This window comes from Temnothorax nylanderi, unplaced genomic scaffold (genome assembly GCF_030848795.1).
Source record: "Temnothorax nylanderi isolate EJ_2023f unplaced genomic scaffold, tnyl_v1.0 TNYL_tig0011_pilon, whole genome shotgun sequence".
NCBI classification, from domain to species: Eukaryota; Metazoa; Arthropoda; class Insecta; order Hymenoptera; family Formicidae; genus Temnothorax; species Temnothorax nylanderi.
Window position 1 is genome coordinate 752,347 of NW_027249073.1, and position 24,919 is coordinate 777,265.

Genomic DNA, 24,919 nt, shown 5'->3' on the forward strand with positions numbered 1-24,919 from the left:
TATAATTCAACGAGAAGCAGAAGCTGTCGTGCGGGCGAAAATTTCCTGACCCAGGCAAACTCTGTTCGCTAAACGTACGAAAATGAATGATCAAAGTTGTATATAAATTGTTAATCTCATGCCCGCGAAACTATTCCCAAATGAAAGTTTCTTTCAGCTGTGTTTTTAATTCTGCGACGTGCCTTCTCGACTTTTAATGATATTTATCTATAAATATATTCGTATAATTTTGTATGCAATGTATGAGTAAGTAATGTCAGCGTTATGCTCTTTTTCATTTGATTAATTATTTGGACAGAAATATATACAGCTACACACATAATTAAATGTCGAATATTTGCATTCTTATGTAAATGAAACACGAATATCACGTTAAGGATCGGACTTGTGGAAGAGATCAGCAACTCAATAATGATACGTTTGTTTGGACATGCCACACCGATTGACATTCAAGTAAGTATGTATCGACGATACGATCTTCCGTTATGCAGCGATTGATGATATCATTCATATTAATACAGCGATATCGAGTGGAATCCCTCTTATGGAATCATGTTTGATGATATGCGATTTCGATATAATCCGTATAACTGCATCGCGATTGCCAATGTTCTTTTTTTCCTTTCAACTCGATCCACTCGTGCATCGATCCTTTTTCTACCAGCTCAGCAATAAGACGTATGTATATAAACAGGACAGTTCGTTACAAATTGCACAATTGTTCGCTTCTCTCGGAACACGTAACGTATATTAAAAGTTCTGGTGGGACGATCAAAACGAGTTGCATATTTTTTTTTTTTTTCGTCGCAGAGCCTTAAACACGCAGTCGCGATGTAGGCCTTTTCATCGCATTAAAACGAATTCCAAGGTGTTTCACAACGATTTTTACGTCAATCATCGTGTACAATCGCTGACAACGTCCGATTACGTATTTGGGCGAATAAATTACGGCGTGTCAGAACACGTGTGTTCTTTTAAACATTTATGCAATTAAAAAAGATATCCTTTTCGATTGACTTTCGTCACCGTAACTTCGACGAATGTTTCCCAATTTAATGGTACGTGACGAAACGATCGTAATCGCTAATTGGTTTTTTCGTTATGAATTAGAAATTAATCGCAGATATGCTTCCTTTGAAATTATCCGTTTGATTCGATGAAGCCGCGATAGAATGCGCATGCAATTCAGTATATTTAACCGCGTACACGTGCTGAGACTATCTGGACGTTTACGATGTCGTGAGTCACGTTTGCAATAAAATCAATCATAGATACGCGAGCCTGCACAATCGTCGTATGTACAAACCTGCCCACCTATACAGAGTGTGTCCAAGGTTTCCTCGCACTTCCTTCTATCTAGCAATCTTTTGATCAATTTGAAATTAATTCGGAGTTTTCGCGATTATAGATGATTAAAATTCAGGAAAATTCAAATAAAGCTTGAAAGAGGCAGATAATAAAATATTATTCAACTTCAAAGTTTAATTTCGCTTGCTTTTAAGAGACTATTGGCTGTATCATTAGTTAAAAAAACATTTAAAATTAAGTGTTAATGACATTTTGTAAAAGAGAGATATTTGAATAAATATTGAAGTATTTTGTAAACTTCTTTTAATTTTTTTTATAATAAAGAAATTAATACGAGACGTAACTGTATATTTTAAATAACTTAAGAAGAAAGAAGATGTTCAAATTTTCTATTTTTATCAAAAAAGGGTTGAGTTTAATTTTGTAAAAAAGATATAATAAAAAAAGTTTTTTCTATCAGCGTATGTACGAATAATTTGCTTTAGAGTTCAACCACGTAGGTTTTTTTTAAATTGTATAATAGACGTGCACTTTTGTAATAATACAGGACAATTTGCATGATATAAGTGTTTTCATAGAAGAAAGATTAGATGTAAATCGATTGAATGCCATTATCATATTTTAGTCACCTACGTGACCATATCTTATTTCCGCATTTTCACACAATCAACACAGTCTGATATCGTTCGATGATATAATCTATATTTAATGCAATTACGAGCAATATTAAATACAACTAAAATCTTTATTTATATACTGAAATTTTATCGAATAAACTCAGATTTTTATGCATATGTTTGTCTGCCGAACAAATTATTTTTATAAAAAAAGATTTTTTACACATAATACAACTATAAAGAATTTCTTCACTCCTACGAAACCTATTATGCTTATCGAATTAAATTATTCCTTCCCAACTGTTTTTCGAGATTAATTCCAATTTACTTATCGAGTTTACTCGTTTCGAAAACTCGTAGTTATTTTTATGGATGACTGTCGTGCGTCTATATTACTGATGATACTATTAAGTGGCTGATTTGAATAACCATATTTGTCAGCTACACCTTCCTTCGAATCCGCGTGCAATTAAATTAAAAGAATAAGGACGCGTAATGCAGCATTTGCGTTGTGACAACCGAGATTTCCTCGATCTCCATGCTGCGATTCCGTGCAAATATTTGTCAGGCTTAAGCGCAACCATGCAAAACCCACACGTGGACGTACACGGCGACGGGAAGACTCGCTGGTAATCTTCCGCGCGGGCATTATCATCGACGATAACGAGGAAGGGGCCGATAATTACAGAACAAACGCATTAGTGTCGGAGTAAACTGAATTGCGCGAGAAAAATTCGAGCTGATGCGTCGCAGCGATTCGATGCCTGTTGATCGTTTGGGAATTAAGGCTTTGCATCAGGTGGCAACTAGCAATTAGACAGCCGAATGCACCGTACACAGCCGAGCAACTGTGCGCACTGGTGTTTCCTGATAAGGTCACGCTCGAGGTTCTCCATCTCCCTCCTCTTCCTCTCTTTTTCTCTTTCTTCCCCCATATACGTTGCGATATCATTACGTTCAACCGGTTCTGATATACCTAAGTTCCTTCAATCTTAGGAGAATTTTGAAAATGAGCCCTTATGTTGCAAAACCCGTTTTGCAAGAACGCGAGAACAAATAAAAGGTTCTTCATGTGTATCTTATCAGATATGCCGAAGATGAAAATCTTAATGATGCACAAGTATCATTTCTCTTTAATACTTGACATATCTGATTATACCACGTTTTCAAACGTGGTTGTATAATTTTGAATATATTAATATATGATTATATTAAATGCAACTTTAATTAATTGAATAAAAGTCTTTTGATTTAATGCTTCTGAATAATGATTTAACGATTCTGTACGATATATCTCCAACGTATTCCTAAAAATATTTATATTGTAAATTATTATTATTACTTATATCTATATCTGTTTGCGATTGCATTATGATAGTATATCATACGAATAAATGTTAATTTATGTTCACTACGACATAATCCGCTTTTGAGTCGAATGATCGTCGCGATCATCATTTGGATCATTTGTTTTCTTCGAGTTTTCGACTAGACAGTCTTTGTTCAGGCAGCATTTGAACTTAGGATCACCCTCCATGAAGAATGTACTCAAAATTGCGACATCTTCTCCTTTGCCGTTCTCTTCTCTTCCGTCTTTACCTACAGGCGTTCCTTGTGTCATTTGTTCAACAAGTACTCACTCACAATCAGTATAAACTGATTTTTGTGTGGCATACGAGATATCTTCTATCGCAGTTGAATCTTTCTCTCGAAACGTTTGTACAAGCAAACACGTATGCACCGGCTGCCACTCGAAGTTTACACGAAATGCGATCTTACAGAAACACAACTTTTGCGCGCCTCTTTACAAGGTGTTCTATAATGGTCAAGATTAGATCTAATTTGCGATTATGATTAATGACATCGAGATAAATTTACGCGAGATAGCCGCGAATTAATGAATATTTTTAATAATTATAATTGATAATTATCATATCATAATGATTATTTTTATTAAAATGTTTAAATTAGGCGCTTATTTAACAGTTTATTAAAATTGTCATTTCAATTTTGGTCTATAAACTCAGTTCCTTTTTATATTGAGCAAATAGGGGATCAAGTTCATTAAAGCGCAAAATAAATTGCGATAAAAGGAAGGAGAAAGAGAGGAAACCGTAAACCGGCGAGCCGAATAATTGAACGTGGAGAATCGAACTTGCGATTGGATCGAGGTCTTACAAATTGAAAGCGGACCGCTTTTCGGCACTCGCTGAAGTCATTATTGCGAGCCGCTTGTGTTATCGTGTGACAAGTTGGCCGTTATGTAGCCAACGAAAAAGGCTTTGATTAATACCTGCGAATTATACCTGGATTATATCGCATCTCTTGATATGCGGTGACAACCATGGATCCGTGCTGATCAAAGATACATTATGGGGACCCTCAGTCTTGACTAATTCCCTTTCTCAGCCAGGAACAATTTGCATAAGGCATTACTTTTCAAATTACACTAATTTAAATAGCACGAGATAATCCGCGTAATATTTTTGTAATGTAGTGACATTCGAAAAGCTATGAAATGAGAGATTTAATGTTGAAAGAATATATCTCTCAATTAATTTGCAATTAATGCTCTTATCGCGCGGATTTCCTTTTTGTGATTAAGATATTTCTATCCTAGTCACGTTACGAGATTCTCAAGGATTTCGCATATTGTGAGCTCCGATCATCGATAGAACTGCGCGAATTGAAATTATGTTACTTAACGCGACGTATCTCCATATACAAATTGCGTAAAATCTCGACTTCAATTTTAATGGATTTTTGTCTAACTTGAAATCGATTTTTTCACAATATATTAATATGACTCTACTAACTTTACTAACTTTGCAGTTATGTTAGGCGATTGAATATGAAGATTCTTTGGCGAGCTTTCGATGTCAAGAACGTCGACGGCAAATAATAATTTCGGTGAAAATGTATTATTAAGGAAATGCTCATGAATTCATTTCTCCGTCATTATAAACTCAATGCAAGAATATACGCCATATATGTGGTTGCGATATTTATATCATATTAATGAATGTCAACACTGCGACATAATCCGTTTTTGAGACGGACGATCGTCGCGATCGTCACCTGGGTCTGTTTTCTTCGGGTCTCCGATCAGGCAGTATTTGCCCAGACAGCATTTGAATGTAGGATCGCCCTCCATGGGGAACATGCTGAAGATCGCGACATCTTCGTCTTTCTCTTTCGCCCTTCTGATTCTCTCCTCACCCACCGTCTTCGTCAGCAGGTGCAGCTTGCTCGACAGTCGCTCACTCAACGCGTCGGTGGCCATATTTTCTCTCAAAAACGTTTATACAAACAAACACGCGTGCATTTGCCGGCTACCGCGAAGTTTACGCGAAACGCGAACTCGTAGAAACAAAGCTCTCGCGCGCCTCTTTACACACGGCGCGGCGCTCTGCAAAATGACCGCGATTGGATCTGACCTGTGACTATAATTAACGACGTCTAAGATAGAATTACGCGAGACAGTCGCGAATTAGTTATGATTATTTTTTTTTAATTCAAATGTGTTTAATTTAGGCGCTCGTTTACCAGTTTATCCAAACTGTCATTTCAATTCCGAACTATAAGCCTTAATTCCTTTTTAATTCGAGTTAATTAAAGTGCGAAATAAATCGTGAGATGATGGAAGGAGAGAGAAAAGCCCGTAATCCGAATGTGTGCCGAATAATCGAAGGTGGAGAATCGAGCCGTGCGATTGGGCTGAGGTCTTACGAGCCACTGAAGGCAGACCGCTCGTCGGTTCTCGCTGGAGTCACCGTTGCGGGCAGGCGCAACGTGTGTTACCGTGTGATAACTTGGCCGTTATATAGCCAACGAGAGAGGCATTCTACCAGCGCTGGTTGGTGCCCGCGGATTATATCTGGACACGCGCCTTCAGATTTCGAGACCGTGGATCCGTGTTGATCAAAGACGCACTGTGGGGGATTCTTAGTTCTAGACAACCCACCTTTTCAACTGGGAAAAATTTACATAAGGCACTTCTCGAGTTATACTGACTTAAATAGCACACGAGATAATTCACGTAATATTTTTATAATAAAGTGAAACGCGTCACAAAGAAGAATTTAAGATCTCTCAATAAGTCACGCGCACTTCCTTTTCGATTAGGATATTTCTATCGCAGTCACGTTACAAGTTTCTCAAGGATTCTGCATATTGCAAGCTTCGATTATAAATGGAATTGCGAATTGGAATTATACATCCATCTAATGCGACCTGTTTCCATATACAGAATTGCGCAGAATCCCGACCTCGATTTTAACGATAAGTTTCTGTCTAATTTGAGAGATCGGCTTTTTTTTACAACATATTAATACAATTCAATATTAATATCTTTGAAGTTATAACTAGGTATAAGCGATTGAATATACATGTAGTTTGGCGAATTAAGCTTCCACAATGTCAAAAATATTGTAGCAAATAATAAAATTGATTATTAAGGGAATATGGATTCGTTTTCTCTAACATTAATTATACGTGCTATTCTATATGCAATTGCAACTTTCCTGAAGTTTTCTAATTTGGAGCAGCAAATGGACAAATTCGCGTGGAGAAAAGCAATTTGAAATCTTTTATATTTCTTGGCAACTTCTAAATTTTTCTTCGGAATAATATATCTCTTAACTGATTTTGCAAATAGAAATAAATACATGACATATTTAATATAAAAGGTTGTCAGTTGCTATTTATGGACTGTTATTCACATTTCGTTACATTACAGTGCCTGAGGATTTATCTGCGGACATTGAATGATTAATGATTCGTAGTTTCTTTTAACCGGTTGTCTGGAAAATTTGTTCCATATGACTTTGCACGTAAGTGTCCATAAGTAACTCTCTTCAATCTATTCTTCAATCGATATCGGAAGAGAATCATGGCGGAAACGGACATAAAGGAAACGGGAAACTTCGATGTTCGAACAGATCGCATGTTCGCGGTATCATGAATCCGGATCGGAATTTATTAACGATTTCAAAGATTGATACGTAGTTCGCGAAATGTCGAGCTCCGTATACGGACACACGTTGGTACCGAATCATTCACGCCGACAATTTCTCGAATTGACCCCGACGTCAGCTAATCCTTTTTATCTGTCTAGAAACTAAATTGGAATTCGTCCTAACTCCCACGCCGTCCGACCTTCCTCAATATGTCACGCAAATCTTCCCTAACGAACAACCATGTTGTGAGAACAATGCGAGCTGGATCCTGATGATAAGCGAATTTTATTAGAGCGCACTGCGTCACAAATTTTGAAAATAAGTAGAAATAATGTATCGTTGAAAATTATAGTTTGCGATATTTTCTCGAAATTTTATAGCATCAAAGGTCTTACTTTTTCCGAGGTCTACGATTATAATTTTCTATCCTACTTTAGAACGAAAAATTTCTCTTATCTTTTTAGTTCTTCACAATCTTCTACGGTCAAATCCTCAGATATTTGAATGCCATCTATTCAGAGGGCGAGAATTTCTCTCATCTTTATCTCATCTGTTATCTCATCGATTATCAAGATCCATAAGTCAACACACTTTGAACGCTCAGATATTTAAATTATATCCTAGTTATCTTGGGTAAAACGACATTTGTGCTACTCTGCCGAGGTTCTCTATAACATTTTTTAAACGTCTCATAATCTTTCGAATGGATCGTGCATGTGAACTGTATTATAATATAGGTCATCGTTCTCGTGGTATCTGCCGAAGGTTGCGCGTACTTTAAGCAAACTTCGAGTTGTGTGGATATGGCGATTATCATCTCGGATAACGACCGGTTCCTTCGTCGATTTATCTCGAAAAAGGTCGATCGTCACGGTTGACCACTAATCTTCACAGTTGACCCACTTACGTGCGCGTTTCGATTTCGCATTGGATGCGGAAAGATTGCCTTTCGATGTACTCCATTAATTTGCAGAACGGTTTGCTTTCCATTGCAGAAATTAAAGAAAGTATAGAGCTTAATGTCATATATGTGTTGTGTACTATATTTTGTTAATTCTATTGCAATTTTTATAAATCCAGTCCTGCGTTATGATTCTTACGACTTTCGCCTATACATTTTCGTACACGAAGAAAAAACTTTCTTCAAATAAGAATTAATCAAAGAGATAAAATTAATACTTAGATTTAAAATCTAAACAGACTTATTGTTAGCTCGTTGCAAGATAAACACTCTCATTGTCCACACTTATCGGCTTCATTATCTGTCATACATTCTCATAGCCGAGAGAGCTTTGGGCAAAAAGACTAACTTTGAGATCGATCCATGAAAGAAGCCATTTCAAGAGGTAGAACAAGATATCTAAATACGAGAGAAAGATAAATGCAGCTTAATTAAGATGTTTATGCAAAACGATTTAATGCTATTATAAGAGAGCTGGTGAATTAGACGTAAAATGACGTACTCAGAGTCTCAAAACGGCTCACAATAATTGGCCCGCGTCTGGAGCCCGAGCCTTGACTCAATTACCTTAATAAGAAACGCCGAATGCAAGATCTATCGGTTTTCTCTTTCTTTCTCGGTCGTTCGCGCTCGTACCTGACACCATGAATCACTGTCGGGGAACGATTCGCCAACGATCGATCAAGAACAGGTGTTAACGCGGTCGTAGGTGGAAATTACTAGGAGATTTGTTTCTGACTCGACCTTTCATTGTACGCCATGACTGTTACCTCCGTATTTATCTCTCTCACTTCGTAAATTATACTCTTCTCACGTTTGTCTACGTTTCACGATATAATCGCCGATGTGGTCATCCAGACAGAGATAGACTGATTAATTGAAACATTTATCATTTATGTTTATCGATTGCGTTGATTGTATTGCATATTGGATTGATTGTGTATTTGTATTTTTACGTTTAAATTTATTTTTACATTAATCACTTTTAAAAAACATATTTAGTCTCATTAAAATCGAATGGTTGTCAGAAAGTGTACGCGATGCAGTAAATTACAAAGACTATATTATTGCATCATAAAATTCGTAACCTTTTCAGGAATATATATTTGTTCTAACTTTCTATTTTTTCTATTTTCGTTTAAAATGCGAAAAAAGAGAGGAACAAGAATAAAAATAAAATACTTTCATTCATTGCAAATTCTAGTGATCACAGATACAGATTTTTTTTTTCAATGATCATGTTTTATCGTGTAACACCTAAATGCAAATCTCCCAAAGTTTTATGAAATTTCAATGGCTCTGCTTGCGTCATTATAAAAAATAAATGAAAACTGCATTTCTCACAGTTCGCGTACGTGCTATAAATAGCTATATAAACAATTGTAATATCCGCGTCAGACATAAATAAATCATGATCATATAAACGTATTTACATTTGAAAGACTAGATCGAGGTTCCGTGACATTTTAAGGATCTCTTTAACTGTCGCGTAAGAAAATTAACTACAGTATTAAGACTACGTACCAGCACGGAAGATCTCGCCGCATCCATCGCAACGACTGGCGAATTGGGAGTCGTAGCAGTTGCCGCAGTAGATCTTATCCACCTTGCTACCGAACTGTTTGTCCACCAAGGACACTCTGCACCTGTTGCAGAGGAAGCAGGCCTCATGCCAGTGCTTATCCTTGTACGACAGATCCTGAAAACGACATTGAACTACGTTAATCCTTTTCAGTTTACATTTATTTTTTTTTACTTTTATCTTATGCAATTTTATTTTACTTCTGTAATTTGGATAAATCTATTACGTAACTGTTTCATCAAATATATTCAATGTCGAAAAATTACAGGCTCGTTTACGCAGCGATGTAAAAGCGATTCATTTTAATATTTCTCTTGGTAAAGATTCGACCCTGAGAGAGCTAAAATCGCACGATTTTCATTTGGGAAATGCATTTAGCGTATCAAGTTTTGTATTACAGAAGAATTTGATTAATCTTCCGCCAAGAGCGGCACGTGTGTTTTATCTAAATAATTTCTGGAAACCGTTGCGGATGCTGAGATCACTGGGATTATTAATCATATGAATTACGTAATTCCGCGTGATGATGATGGTCGCGAGGAAAATAACGTCTTCACTTTCCCACTACAGGTCGTTGATTTTTGCGCGTAGGAGCGAACGAAATGTTATAATAAAGGCGATCGGGAAAGAGAGAGGTGCGGAAATCGCGGTGCTCGAAGCCCGATACACCGCACCTGCATCATCGCTTCTATTTCTAGAAATGAGTAAGTCAACGCCCATGCCTCTCCATCTATTGACACCGGGTCTCGTAATCATTCGACGGCCGCTAATTACGCCTCTAGGCTGTACAACAAACGAAGTAATTTATCGTTCGCGCACGCATCGAAATGCGTAACCTAGCTCAAGAACGTTCAAGGACGATTTTCTGGACGACTCTGACTTAGCATATCTTTTTCACATGCAACACGCAAATATATAGTTTCTATAAAGCTATTCGCGTCTGTTGTCACATCTTATTATTTATGACTTAAATAGTTTAGCACCGGGTTATGAGCTTTGTTTCAAAAATTGATACATTAGAAAATTAGGAAGAGATTTTAAATTGTCTACATCTAAATTAAAAGCTAATAAAAGTCCTGTTCTTTTTTTTTTTTTATAAATGGAGAAGCATGTTTGAACAAGTTATATATAAAACACTTTTTTCGTATGATATAAATACCTTGGAGTCGATGCCGATGATTTTGCTGCATTCCTCGCAGCCATTGGCGAAAACGCTTTCGTAGCACTTAATGCAGTAAGGATGCTCGTCTCTGAGAACGTAGCGCTGTCCTGTCAGGGATTCGTCACACTGCCAGCAACAGAAGTGGCCGCTGTGCCAGTCCTTGTTCATCGCCTTTGTGTACTCGCCACTGAAAATCAACTGCAACGCGAATACCAAGCGTTTAGAATGCGTGACACACTCGTGAAGATTCATCTCGGAGCTTTTACATCAGTCAGTTGTCAGTGTAATTCTGTATCAAAACTAATTCTAAATCAAATCTTGTGCGATGATCTTTAAACTAGAAAATCATAAGGAGCTATATATGAAAATTGACATTTTGCATAATAAAAAATGCTTTTCCTTTAATAAAACATCTTAAAAGATATATATAGGACACACATCCATAAAATTTAAAAGTAGGTTAATTAAATAATAAATGTTAGTAACAATGATAACAAGATTCATAAAACATTTAAAAAAAACTTGTGCATATTTGAAAAACAATGTAAAAATGTTTAGCTCCTTATAATTTCCATTCTACGATTATATTACACATGAATAAGTAACAGGAAAAAATAAGATTTAAGAAATATTTTATATGTTTGTCATTATAGTTTGCGTTGCTTCGTATATCTTTATGTAACCTAGTTTGTTTTAATAGAGAGAGTATTGTCCAATGTTTGCGTAGTGGTACTTTGACTTTGTTGCTACAAACTATGACGTAATGTACACCGTTGACGTTGGTATCAGTAGTTTCATGTTTACCATGTAACTATTGTCGAAAACATGTCGATTTAAATTGTTTCATAATGTTAAGTTTGTATACTAGTTGATATAATAGTTTATCTTTATAATATTTATATATGGCTTAAACATCTCTTGTTGTTTCTATATAAAAGAAAGAACAAGTTATTGATTTGAATATTATTGAGATTTCTCGAACTCATAAATTCCAGTTATGAGTGCATAAATATGCCGTGAGTTAGTTTAAAATTTATGAATTCTAATCGTCAATTGTGCCTTTAAATTAAATTTTTGCTACGCATTTTGGGCTATGCCTTATTCCTACGCTGATTTTTGAACGTTTAATGGTACTAAGAGAAAAATCATTTATGATAGTTGAAATATTTCCTCAAAATTTTGTGGAAGTGACATAAAATATCCAACTTGAGATAAGCTAAAAAATCGCTCCTCTCAAAGTATCGTGGTTTACTTCTCGTCGAGAGTTCTTCGATCGCCTTTTTCGTTCATGTATTATACGCGATCATGGCGAACGGAATCGTAGATACGTGCTGGTAATATGTACCTTGGATGAGTGCTGTTGTATGTGCTGGCTGAGTATTTCTGTACAAAGTCATATCTATCGTGACGCGCGTATGACTGTACAAATCTTGTTCTGAGCGTTTTCATTGCGCGAGTCGAACGAGTGTTCTTTTTTTACTTTCTTAATGACAATTACTTGCTTTATCAGCCCTTGAAAAACTGTTAATTAGCGAGAAAAAGGTTAGAGATGTTTCTCAATCATACTTATTGCAAAGTATATACTCCTAATTATATTTTTCCATCAAAAATAAGCTGCATAAGGAAAAGATACATAAATATCAAGATATAACATTATAAAATTTTTTGAAATGTTCCAATTATTTTATAACTTTCTTACATGGTAGTTACTGATATCTGCCGCATCCATTTCATTCTTGAAATTTGCATGGAACTCTAAGTTTAGAAATAAACGCAGTTTTAATTAACGCAAAAAAGACATGTATGATCTAAAACAGTGAATTCTAAAATTCCAGATAACGCACCTAATTTATGTATGCATATAATAAATAAATATAGCACGGTTTTAAAATTTCCTCCTCTCATTTTCAATGTTTCGATCAACTTGACAATCTCAGAAATAAAATACACCGTTCCCATTTTTTTCTTAGCAGAATAGAATCGCCGTAACTATAGTGGCTTTTCAAAGGCTGATAAGACAATCATGCGATCTTATGAAGGAAGAGCCGTTTCTCTTTTTCTCATGTAATTTTGGAAAGGCTCGAGTTCCTGGAGCGTCACCCTAGTCCTTCGCCAAGATACGGCAAGGTACGTCCGTCGGATTGTGGCCCGCAGTCACGAAATGTCAGGGGATATCCGGAGAGGATCATTCACGACGAGCGATATCGTTTTAGATACGGCAAGTGCGGTCTTCGCTCGCGTGACGAGATGGAAACGCGATGCCCGAAGTTAATCTTTCTTCACTCGCGAGTATTTTCGGCCGCTCGTAAATCGCCCGCAGTTCGAGCGAACGGAGTGAAAGGGTGTTTGAGATTAAGCGCGTCGTCGTCTTCCAGGTTACGATCGAGTCGCGAACAAAATGAAACCGCAAGGATACGCTTATAACCAAAGATATTAATTTTCGCGTGATACGATTATGTTAGTTTGTGTAGATTATCTATAAAGAGCTCAACAGAATTGAATTTTAAAATTGACGTAACTTTGATGCTATCGATGGAAATGCCACAAGACGTATTTTCTCGCGCTTATAGTATCGAACATAGAAGTCAGCTAAATTATACCATTTTTTTCTCTCTCAAACTCTCAAACAACATCAAAATTCAAAAGACGTCCAAAAATAACATTTATTATTAGAGCATCTTTTGCATTTTATTTTAGACTGGTTGTACAAACAATCTTTGTTAAGTAATCTTAGTTCACTATCCTTTAATGATCTATATTACAGTCCTACACTTAATAAAGAAAAAGATTCACTTATAACCGAGATCAGCGTCAAACTTGACGCAACCAGCTCTCGAATGTCCGCGTTGTCTGTGCTACCATCACCATTGCTATCATGATTCCGGTCGCGCGCGCGCGTAATTTTCGGGCGGGGGGTGACGCTCGCGAAATCCCGCTCCCGGATGATGTGAATCGAGCACGACAGTGACCACGACGACGACGGGTCGTCGTTAAGACGAGCAGAAAGAAAGAAAAGGTGATAAAGAGGCTATGCGGGTCTGCCGGATTGTATCGTCAGCCAGCACATACTCTTCGATGGCGTGGTGGTTCTGCGTGCCGTCGACCTCGGTGATCGTGACCTCCGACGCGTTCTGGTCGCTGCTCTCCCGGCGCTTGGTCGTCTTCTTCACTTTGCGCACCTTGCGCTCGGTGGTCGTGAACACTACACTGTCTACGTCCGCCATCTCTGTGTTCTACCCTCTTCCGTCTTCTGTCGTCGCGATGCGCTCTCTCCTAAGCGACAGAATCAACTGCGGACTGTCGTATTCGGGCTGCTCTCTCGGGAGGGTGAGAAGGACACGGTGAAGAGAGGAAAAGACGAGAGGGGGAGAAAGAGAGAGAGAGAGAGAGAGGGAGCCCGCGAGTTTTTCGACGTCGTCGGTTTGGAAAAAGAAATCAGAGCGGCGAGACCACTGGATCCGGGGCTACTACTGCTCAGCGGCTTTCGAGCTTGAGAACTGACTGAAATCTAGGATCGGCCCGCTCCGGGCGTCATCATATCGGGACGCTATTTTCGGCGTCCCGACGACTCCAGAAACGCGCCGCGCGCGCCCCTCCGTCTCCCCTTCGCCACCCTCCCCCGTCATTCTTCCGCACCCTCCTCCATGCCAACCGACCGCTCTCCTTTCTCCGCCACCCTTCTGCTCCCTCGTCTCTCTTTTGGCGTAGCCTCTCCTTCTCCTGAATCTCGATGCAGTGTGCCGGGTGCAACTTTTCTACGTTACGCCCGTCTACTCTTTCTCTCTCTGTCTCTCTTTTTTCCCCTCTCTCGCTCTTTTTCCTCGAGTTTGTCCGAGCTTCTTCGAGCTTCTTCATCTTGCTCTTCCCCGTCGCTTCTTTTGTACGATTTTCCAGTTCAGAATGTTCAGATACCAGTGGCCGATCTTCTCGATGACATCCCCCCCGCCTCTTCCTCCCACTTTCTCTTCTTCTCCTCGACGTTCTTCTTTTACGAGTATTTATGGAGCAGCCTGTATCTGCGATTTGCGCGAAGAAACGAAACGGGGTCGATGTAGTCTGACGCGAATTCCGGAGGAACGGTTTTGCTTCGCGCAGCTCCTGGGATCTCTTGATACCAGGAGGAGAACGGGGAACTTCCGACGCGGGTGTACGCTTCGTTAAATTCATCTCCCTTCAGCTTTATCCTCCGTGTTAAATCGTTGATGTCGCGTCGCCGTCGTCGTCGCCGTCGCCGTCGCCGTCGCCGCCACTGCTACCGCGTGCGACAGTCGCGAAAATACTCAAATTTATTTTTCATAGCGAAATGCATGTTTGAATAATCGGTTTTAATAATTTATGGCTGCGACTTACTACGACCACAATCGAAACGACGTAACCAAGAACTGTGAATATGTCGATTCTATTAAGATTTAAAAAAAAAAAGAAATTATTGTTCCTCAGCAACGCTTTTCATGTTCAAGATCAGAAAAATATTAATGCTTAACTATCGCTTCGTCAGTGTAAATAATCCATTAAAAGTGCAAAGTTCTTCTTAAACTCGAACGTTCGATTTGATTTTGATCGAATAAAAATCATTTCTTACTTAGATATCGTTTACAATTTTTCGTGATACTCAAGAAATAAAAGCTCTTACAGACTTATTTTGCCATAAATGATTATTTATTTAAAAATAATTATCTAACTCCCAATATCTCTATCTTACATATTTCGCAAATAGATATCAGACATCACTTGTAAAGGGTGAAATACGAGGGAATATAAATCTCGCGCTTGTTACGCTTCTCGTTCCGCTTCATTTATGAAACATAAGGAATGATTAATTAGTCTATTCGCAAATTTACTAGAGATTGCTACAATAAAAATAGCGGGTTGCAGTTGGGAACAACAAATCTCCGATAGTTCATAAAGGCGCCATATAAATATTCTTTAAGAGTGACGGCGAGCGACCATAAACCGAACCGTTTACGATCAACCGTGAACGCTCCACTCGCGACTTTTGACGGTTTTGCAATGAGACGCGCCGCGTCGTAACACTATGACTATGACATTTAGTATTATATCTATCTTTTTTAATTTTATGTATCTAGCAGCGAAAATAGAGAGATCATCCCTTACTGGCGCGTTCGTTCGCGTTTCCGTTTCACGAAAGAGTATCAGATTGCCGAGGCTACCCGACACGGTGATAAAAATGCGCGGTCGGCACCCCTCTGACTCAGAATTCCCTGTCGATTTTTTCCCTTCGAGTCCGCCGAAGAAAAAGCTTCGCCGCGCGCGGCGCCTTGATCCCTTGCCAAACAGGTGGTTCCGGGCCACGCGCGTGGGAGTGCGGAAAAATAGAACTCGAACGAAAAGTAGAGATAGAGAGAGCAATCGGCGATGTAATTGGGTCGGAATGTTTCACACATCACCAATATCCCCCGGCCACCTACGCGCGAAGAAAACTCGCGCGCGGACGTTAATCCGCGTGACGCGGAATGCGAACTTGCCGGTTCTCGATTCGTGAGAGAATAATGTGATAATAATACACGTAAGAAACCAAAAAATATATATGCCTTTCAATATATTATTAAAAATCATTGAAAAGAAAGAACATCGTTCTTTTCAATTTTTTCTCGAAGAACAGTGTCGTTCTGACTTATAAGAGGTTGCCGATATAACGTAATATGTATAAAGAAATCTCTGTGTCGTAGCTCAATCTCGATGGTTCAATATTTCCGTGTTGCACTTATTTCTGTACCTATTCTTGAAACGTGATCAGCGCTAGTATTTTATATTAGTTAACTGTATTTGTCTTATTGCTAGTCTTATCGGGAATGCAATATCGTTAAAGATAATTGCAATAAAACGAATGCAATTTTATCTTGTATAATTCAAATAGTCATAAAATACGGGATTAGTTCGTCAGTTTATCGTTATCGTAAACAACGTATCGAAATAGCTGCTCGTAAATAATCAAGATATCGAAATGTCGCGGCGGAGGATACCTAGAATATAATATTACGAGGACCGGAAGAGGATGGATTAAAAATATTCAGGCGACGCGCTTCGCGACGCGAAAAAAGAATGAGGCGTCTGATGAAGTTCGGCGTCGAGTCGGTGGAGTCTCGTCGTCGTGTAAATGTCGTGTTAGATGCGCGCTCGCGCGCGATGTATACGTATATTATTTGCAGACGGGTATGAGATTGATATTTTGGGAGACCCCACGCGAGAGGCACACGGCACCAATAAACGCCGCGGCACCGACGAGAGGGTTCCGCGCAAATATCAAGTACGTTTTGTTATGGCGTTTGCGTACTGTTCTCATGTGAAAGCGTCCGATTGCGAAATTGCACCCCTCGCATGCTTGAGGAATCGCTGATAAAGCAAAGCCGGCGTTAATTGGTCCCCAGCATGTGGGGTCAATTAACACAATTGCTCGTGGAACCCGAATGTCGTTGTTTTATTGTGATACATCTCGAGCATGACTTCTAATTTTGATTGACGCGCTCGCATGTTGTTAATATTAGTTTGTTTCTCGACTGGCAGTCGATGTTGCCGAAATAGTTGGCTGTCTAAATGGCTCTTGCTATTAGACAATTTTAACTACTGTCTATGTGTGTGTGGATGTGTGTGACAGGGGCAAGATTGTATAAATATTTAACATATACAAAATAATATATCGTGAGTATGTAATCTAAAATAATTTAGATATTTATTTTTACAAATATTTAGTAATATAACATGGTAATAGTAATTTCAATTACATTTCAATTACATTCAGTAATCAACTAGATTTCCGTACATTCGGACTGTTGTGATGCCAATACTTGGTTACTAATTTCACGAAAGTAGGCGAATATGTCTGGTAGGGAAGTGCGTGGGATCCTTTAGTAACGAATGCTTGCTTTGCGTAGCCAAATATTCGAAATATTTTGAGAACAAGCATTGCGCAAGATCGGAAGCTTGACTTGCGCGAGATTCCACGCGAGGCGTGTCTGAGCGTGAGGGAGATTTTCCTCACAGTAGAGTAGAGTATGAAAAATAAAGTTAGTGAACTGTCCGGATCTAAACTGCCTTATCGAATAACATTTATTGACATATTGGACCACGCGAGTAAAAACCAATGATCAACGGCGATTATTTTTAGTCGCTAAATACGTTGGATATTAAAAGACTCCATTCGTCTTGAAACCTGCTCGTGGCTATAAATGCACGGCTTCTGGACGTAGCAAGTAAATGCTCTAGCTGAGAGTAAATCCCTGCTTTCTTAACTCAACCCGCACAGATTACGACTGAGGATCCGCAATAGCTACACTAGCTCGATCACGTCAGAAGTGCGAAAATTCACGCAGGTTTTTTATAGCTAACATAAATAAATAGCTTTCGTCAAACATAAACCACTTTAATTCAATAAATAGACAAATAAAATGTTCCAGTAATTCATGCATAGAATAATGCATAGAATAATCCAGCCTTATTCAGACTTTTTTTAAAGCCGTTTTAATATTTATTTTATTTTTAATCATTTTATGTTTCTATTTAATGTATTAGATTTATAAAAGAATTTCTAATTTATTTTATGAAAACATTTTGCCTGATCTTTCTCACGAACAATTTTTTATTTGTACATGATTACAAGTATTATATTCATATGGATTTTTCATAATCTTTTAACATACAACAGTAACTGTGTGTGTGTGAACTTTGGAATTGAAATATGAAGTTTGAAAAAAGGTAGAGTCATAAGAAAATTAAAGCTAGAAAATAACGCGAAGAATCAGATCAATTGTGAAAAATTTTCGAAATTTTATAAAGATTGTTAAAATCAACGAAGACTTTCGAAAGGGAATAATAAAATGATTTAATTACATAGATTAAAATTATGATTACCCGTTACTTGAAATATATTTTTAGATGACTGTCAGAAGGCAATCTAGAAAATTTTCCACATTCTCACATGTCTGATTGCAATATCTCGAAGAACATTAGTGTAGTTAGAATAAAACAATAATATAAATGTTTTTTTTTCATCGTTTGCAGTGTATATTCATTAAATTGAAGATTTTTATGTCGTTACTACAATTCAAGAGGATTCTGAACTATAAGAAGGACCACCATTCTGTAGTGTATTAATAAAAGCCACAAATTTTATAATCGCACTAGTCTGTACTAAAAACTCGATATAAAAATGTAAAAATAATTATTTAACATTACAGTTTTTGGAATTGGTATAATTTATATGAAAGATTGAATTGTTCTACCATATTAGATTCTACAAGCGATTACGAAAATATTTAAAATTAAGAATTTGTGCAATTATAAAACATATGACTTTGATTGTCAAGCGTATTACCCAGAATGCTTTGTTCTGATCGGTGTCGGGTGTTGTGTACTGTATGGGTGGCTTTCCGGAACTCACATCCTCCGCGTCGACGAATTCATCGTCGTCCTCTTCGAACGATGATCTCGCTCTCGAGTCCTCCCCTCTCCTCCAAATACTCGATTCCTTACTCGTACTATCGAAAATAACATTTCTGATTCTTTCGTAGTCCTCCTCGCTGGCGTCTTCGAAGCTGGACACTTTCAACGCCTTCGTCTTATCTCTTCGCGATCGTTCCACGGAGGCGACGGCGCTGGTTGTCATGTAAGTTTGTTTATCCTGATCATCCGACTGATCTCTCGAGCTGGATCGAAACCTTTTGTTCTTGAAGGACTTTCTAGCGGAGTTTGCTCGAGAGGACAAATCCTTTCTGCTCTCGGAGAATCCGATGACGCTGCTAACCAGCTCCTCTAAGGCATCATCATCGAACAGTATGTCCTCCAAAACGGTCTGTACTTCTACCGAGACGCTCTTCTTACTCTCCGATCTGGACAACGACGGGCTATTGGTTGGAGACGTGTTCGTCGACATGTCCTTCAACGCGTCGCGCACCGTCTGCACGGATATGTCAGACTTGCGACGTACTGAATCGCGATTTTTCTTCGACTTCTTCGTGTTCAAATCCTCCGCTGATTTACTGATTTCCGCGTTCTTGGACTTCAGTCTGGTAGGCTTTCTCAGGATCGTAGTGGAGGATTTGCCGGATCTCGGTTTCTTCTGGCTGACGAAGGTCTTCTTCTCTGTCTCTTCGGCAGCTGGACGGATAGCCGAGTCGATTTTCGTAAGATCGTTGGAGAGTTTTTTCACTTTTTTGGAAATGTCGATATTTTTCGATTTTTTCGATAAATCTGGAGATTTCGAGGCAGACTTTCTCGGTCTTCGCGCGACCCTTCTCTCCTCGTGATCAGACTCGTCGACTGACGAAGCTGACTGCGAGTCCTTGTACCTCTTGATGATCGGAAAGTCATCGAAGGATCTCGTGGTGGGCGCCTCGTTGCCCGAGTCCTTGTCAAAGGACGTGTCCACCTCGCTCGAGGAGGCGGATATTTTTTCTTCTTCGAGGGCAAACGGGATCGGCGTCGGTATCCTGACATACTTCTTCGGCTCCGGCGGAGCCAGCGATCGCGCGACTTGCTGTAAGCTCTCTCTAATTTCCATATTGATTTCCTCCAGGAATTTTTTCGCCTCGTTATAGTCGTCGTTGTCAACATTGTAATGTCGATCGGGTTGGACGATCCACGTTTCATCGTCCTCTCGTATGATATAACTGAAGTCCGGGCTGAGTCTCGAGTCCGGACTGAGTCTCGAGTCCGGTCGAGAGCCACCGAGCAAGTACCTGGTGCTGCACTCCGATAAGGTGCTTCGACCGTCGAAGTTCCTGTCTAACGATCGGAGTTCGCTTCGCACTCTCAGACTGTACTCGTGCAGATTTTCGAGCTTATGCCTAGCGTCGCGAGGTAGCCTCACGTCGGTCGAGTGACTAAAGCTACAGAGCGAATCGTGGATGCTCTGAATGTCATTGTTAGCCGGCTCGTGATAGGAGAGGCATGGTGTTGGTGGATTGATGCTGATCACTACGGCGTCAGACGCGTGTCGCAGGCACGCCAGCAGCTCCAGAACGCCGACGCAGCCGACCAACACCGATAGCAATAAACCCATCTTCGAATTAATTATTGAGAATGATCCGAGTTAGCTCATGAATAACCGTTCACATTTGGCTTCATCTTTGAATGAAGAATTTGTCTTGCAAGCAGAAATTCAAGTATGTTTAACATAAGACTTTTTTTTTTCAAGGAATTGTATCGATGATTGAAATTGCAGTTTTGTTTATATTGATTACTGGTGATATTTGTCTCGTTGCATAATTCAAATGAGTGTTCTCGTACTTTCAATCAGCTATAAATAATTATGTTCTGGCAGCGTTTCGAATGATGATCTAATTCTTCACTTTTCATCAAACATGATCGCATCGTCGCTAAAATTAGCTTCACAGACGTCATTAAAATCCAAGAGACTTTTATGCAAGAAACGATTTTTTAAAGTAAAATTTTTAAAACAGATGGTTTCTTTCTGCTGATCGATGAAGATCGTCGTATGCGATTTATTAATTTCTTCCTGTCCCGATGGAAATTGCTGACGAATGACGTCACATAACGAAAGAGAGAGAATGAGTGCCAATTCGCTGGAGATCATATGAGTCGTACACGCCTACCTTTTTCCAAATTCGTACGAAGTCCTACACCGCGCGATCGGGAGAACATGCGAGTCTTCTCTCTCTCGAGAGAACAGTCGCAGTTTGTAATCTCACAAGAATATTCTGTATTCCGGTCGATGAAAGATAATTTTGGCAGACGCCGTGCGAGCACGAAAACCCAATCGCAAGACACTTGTCTTCAGCTTCGGATTCACCCAGGATTTCCAAGAGTATTCCTGTGAAGAGTATTCTCCGCTCGATATCTATGTCGATGTCCTCCCGAAGGAATATCCAACGAGAACCCCGACGTGAGACAAATTCGAGATCTCGTGAGATTTCTCACAGTCACGTTCAAATAAAGAAAGATACAATTCGTGAGAAATTCCACCTTAGATAACATTCTCGGGGATATTTCTCCGCATCTTTCCAAAGATTCATCGGTGTTCTGGCGTTCCTTCCTGAAAGCATCGTCCGGATCGGGGGGCCTCCGACCTTTCGCGCGAGGCAACCTCGTGGCCTCTCAGCGGCGTGAGCACCGGTGTCTGTCGTAAGCACGGTAGTAATTCTTGGTGTCAATGACGTCACCGGGAAGACAGACGACGATTACGCGATCTTGAGAGGGGGGCCGGACCACCCACGCGTCACTCTGGTGCCACCACTGAGAACGTAAGCGTTCTCCACTCATCGATGAAGGGGCATTGTGACGTCTGCGTCCCCCTTTTCCTCCCCCTTTCCTTTCTTTCTCTCCCTTTCGGCGCTTTCGGTATCGAAACAGAAATGAGCGGCTATCCGAACGCGAGGATCATGTCCGATCACGCGATTATCGGCTTATCCATGCGGCCGGATGGCGGCCGGAGCACTGTTTTATTTTCCGCGGGCAAAAGCGGCTGACCAGGCTGGTGGCCGTCGGCTCGTTATGTCCCGATGCGTCGACGTCGACGTCGACGTCGCGAGACGACGGTTACGATGCGCGGGGCCCCGGCTAAAGGCTAAAGTTAGCCCGAATGTCCCTGAACGCGAGTCCCTGTCCTTAATGCACGATGTGATGAACGGCGCGATCGATCGGCTGCGGACGATAATTAGCAATGCCGATCCGCGGAGGCAGAGCAGCAGCAGCAGCAGCAGCAGCACTCACCGCCGCTACCGCGCCGCTTGCCAAAACTGTCGGCCATCGATTGTGCAGCCGGTTCAATAATCGCAGTTTGTTCGCGAGAGAAAAGCAAACTCGCCGATGTTTTAGTGCGAGCGCATCGAATGCGACTCTCGTTCGTTAGAACGACCTGAATATTTCAACCACGTGATGACGCCGGTAATCTCATGTGGCTGCCAGAAGCGTAGATCTGAGAGGTAAACAAAATTTTTTAGTTTTGATGTACGTGGTACGTTAATTTGGCGCTTAGCCACTGATAATTAACTGATTCATATCTGATTGCCTGATAGCCGTTTTCGCTCAAGTCAAGGTTAACTTTAATCTCTCCGATGCTGTGCCTTTCTCTATCATGAAATAAGATTAAGATAAAAATTCCATTATGTTATTGCAACATTAATGGAACATGAGATATAAGAGAGAGAATTAACTCTACAATAATTCTATAATGAGTTATAAACTTTATGACATGGATAATAATCGTCTGTTATCGTTTTATATCGTCGATGATAATCATCTCACTAAAGCCTTCCGTGTTTTTATTAATTGCAAGATTTTTCTTCCATTTTCTTTCAACGCGTGCAGATTAGAACACATAAAATACATCTGGAGGCAAAGTGCAGTTCATTCAGTTCAAACAATTCTAAATTTATCGGAGGAAAATGTGGATTTCTATACTCGGGTAACAGTACTCGGAAACCGAATTCCGTGCGACTATTAACAGGGTCAAGAATAGTTCGGCTGCAATTCTAAACTGGCTCTGCGTTCGATTCGCCGGATACGTTCGCTCTAACACGCGCGATGATTCTCGCGCACGGCGTTTAAAGTTTAAAGGCTGCACATATCATGCCGCGCGCGGTGTTTACGCGCGCGCGGTCGGCCGCGGTCGGCCGAGAGAACAGAGTGAGCTTCTGGCGTCACCCGATAGATTTTATTTCGGTTACTTCATCGGTTTGTACGGATCAACGTCAGGATTCACGAACCCCGATGCCGCGCGTTTTGCGCGCGGTACATCGCTCTGGCGCGCCTCCAACGAGAAGATATCGGAGCGGAGGCCCCCGGATCGAGCCCCTTATCGAACCCCTCGATGATCCATATTCGCACGTCGCGATAGCGTCCGCGAACGACTCGAACGCAACGGAATCCGGGAAAGTCGGATTTCACGGAAGCGACGAGCGCCTCCCCCGGCCGCGGTCGCCCGATTTATCGCGTCCGAGTCACGACGCGAGTGGACAAACAAGATAGCAATGTGACAAAAATGTAGATACAACGAGAACGCGTGCTAAACGGTCAACACGCGTTGTCTCATCGACGAGTTACATTCTTGCGATTATCAGAAATGTTTTACTCACAGAGCAGACATAGCAGATGCAACGCAGGGACTTTTTAAGATTCTACAAAGATGTTTGAGATCCAACAAAAAGTACACTGATATAACAAAAAGCGAATTCTTGATTCTTTAGTAATGCAATACAAATAAATTAACGCATTCGTTAAGAATTATTATGACTATCTATGTTTAAATAAATCTTTCAAATAATAGCAAAATTTTTAAAAATATTAAGAAAATATAGTTAATCCAAGATCCATTTAAATATCTATTTAATAAAATGTAACACGAAAATAATAAATGGTTCTGACGTCGTAATGACGATTTATTGCGCGCCGGAGATTTAATTGTGTCAGCGTAAATTACGAGGAATAAGATCCATTTGTATCAGAAATTTTGCGCAATCGATTTAGATTGCTGCAGTGGGGCGTTTCCGAGTAAAGACCCGTTAATATAATTAATACCGAGCATTGTCTTTGAGTGATGCATTTGTACTTGTGCCGCAAGGTTTAATCTTAATCTTAATCTCGTCCGCTTTGTTTTATTAACAATGAATAAATTTTTCAACGTTAAGTGCCAAGTGTTCTACGCAGGATATGACTCAATCATTTCTTAGTGCCATTTTACACGATATGTGTTATCTATAAATGCCGTCGAGAGTCTTCAAGATACCACATGTTGAAGACCATTTTCTTTTAAACCTCTTTTCTCTTTTAAACTTCTGTTAAGATAAGTACTGAGATAATAAATATCCAATGTTAGACACATTTTGACATTTTTCCCAATGTTCATTCTTTCTGGATAAACTTAGAAAATTGTAGATGCATTTCCGAAAAAACGCTTACTACTGTTAAGAACTAGATTTATGAAAATCTCGCAATAAGAAGAAAAGATAAAGAATTATGAAATCATTTGATAGAAAAACAATGTTCTTACATCAATATTCAATAATAGCTATATGATAATTTGTTTAAGTTATTTTAATTAATTTTTCAGATCGGAATATTTAAGAACACTTACGACACTTTCAATTTAATGTTCTTATTCGTATTTTACTGGGCGTTTTTTTCCGGAGGCGCGATACGCTCTATTAAAATTCATAAAGACATGCAATGGAATCGGAGAATGAAGAATCGCGAGACACGCGAGTGGATGATGGAGCATCGGCTGCGCAATCCACCGGTCCGGACCACTTCCCCGACTACCGCCGAAAATAAACGTGTACGTCGACAGCGTATCGGGATGCAAACCAAAATAAATCGGCGCTGCGTCTTGCGACGTCTCGCTCCGCGAATTTACTC

General features: G+C 39.6%; 1 protein-coding gene across 10 annotated transcripts in view; it reads right to left on the minus strand.

Annotated features, from left to right (window-relative positions):
• Lmpt (four and a half LIM domains protein limpet) overlaps positions 1-24,919 on the minus strand; it is a 116,463-nt gene that overhangs the window by 7,891 nt on the left and 83,653 nt on the right. For 7 of the 10 annotated variants that reach the window (XM_071697100.1, XM_071697099.1, XM_071697096.1 and 4 more), the window contains 2 exons: positions 10,586-10,786; positions 9,369-9,543 (listed from right to left, as the gene is read on the minus strand). In XM_071697100.1, coding sequence (XP_071553201.1) covers positions 9,369-9,543; positions 10,586-10,786 — 376 coding nt within the window. Of the gene's footprint in view, positions 1-5,003; positions 5,664-9,368; positions 9,544-10,585; positions 10,787-13,657; positions 14,099-24,919 lie in introns of those variants that run through there. The other 3 variants (XM_071697103.1, XM_071697104.1, XM_071697105.1) reach the window with 3 other exon arrangements.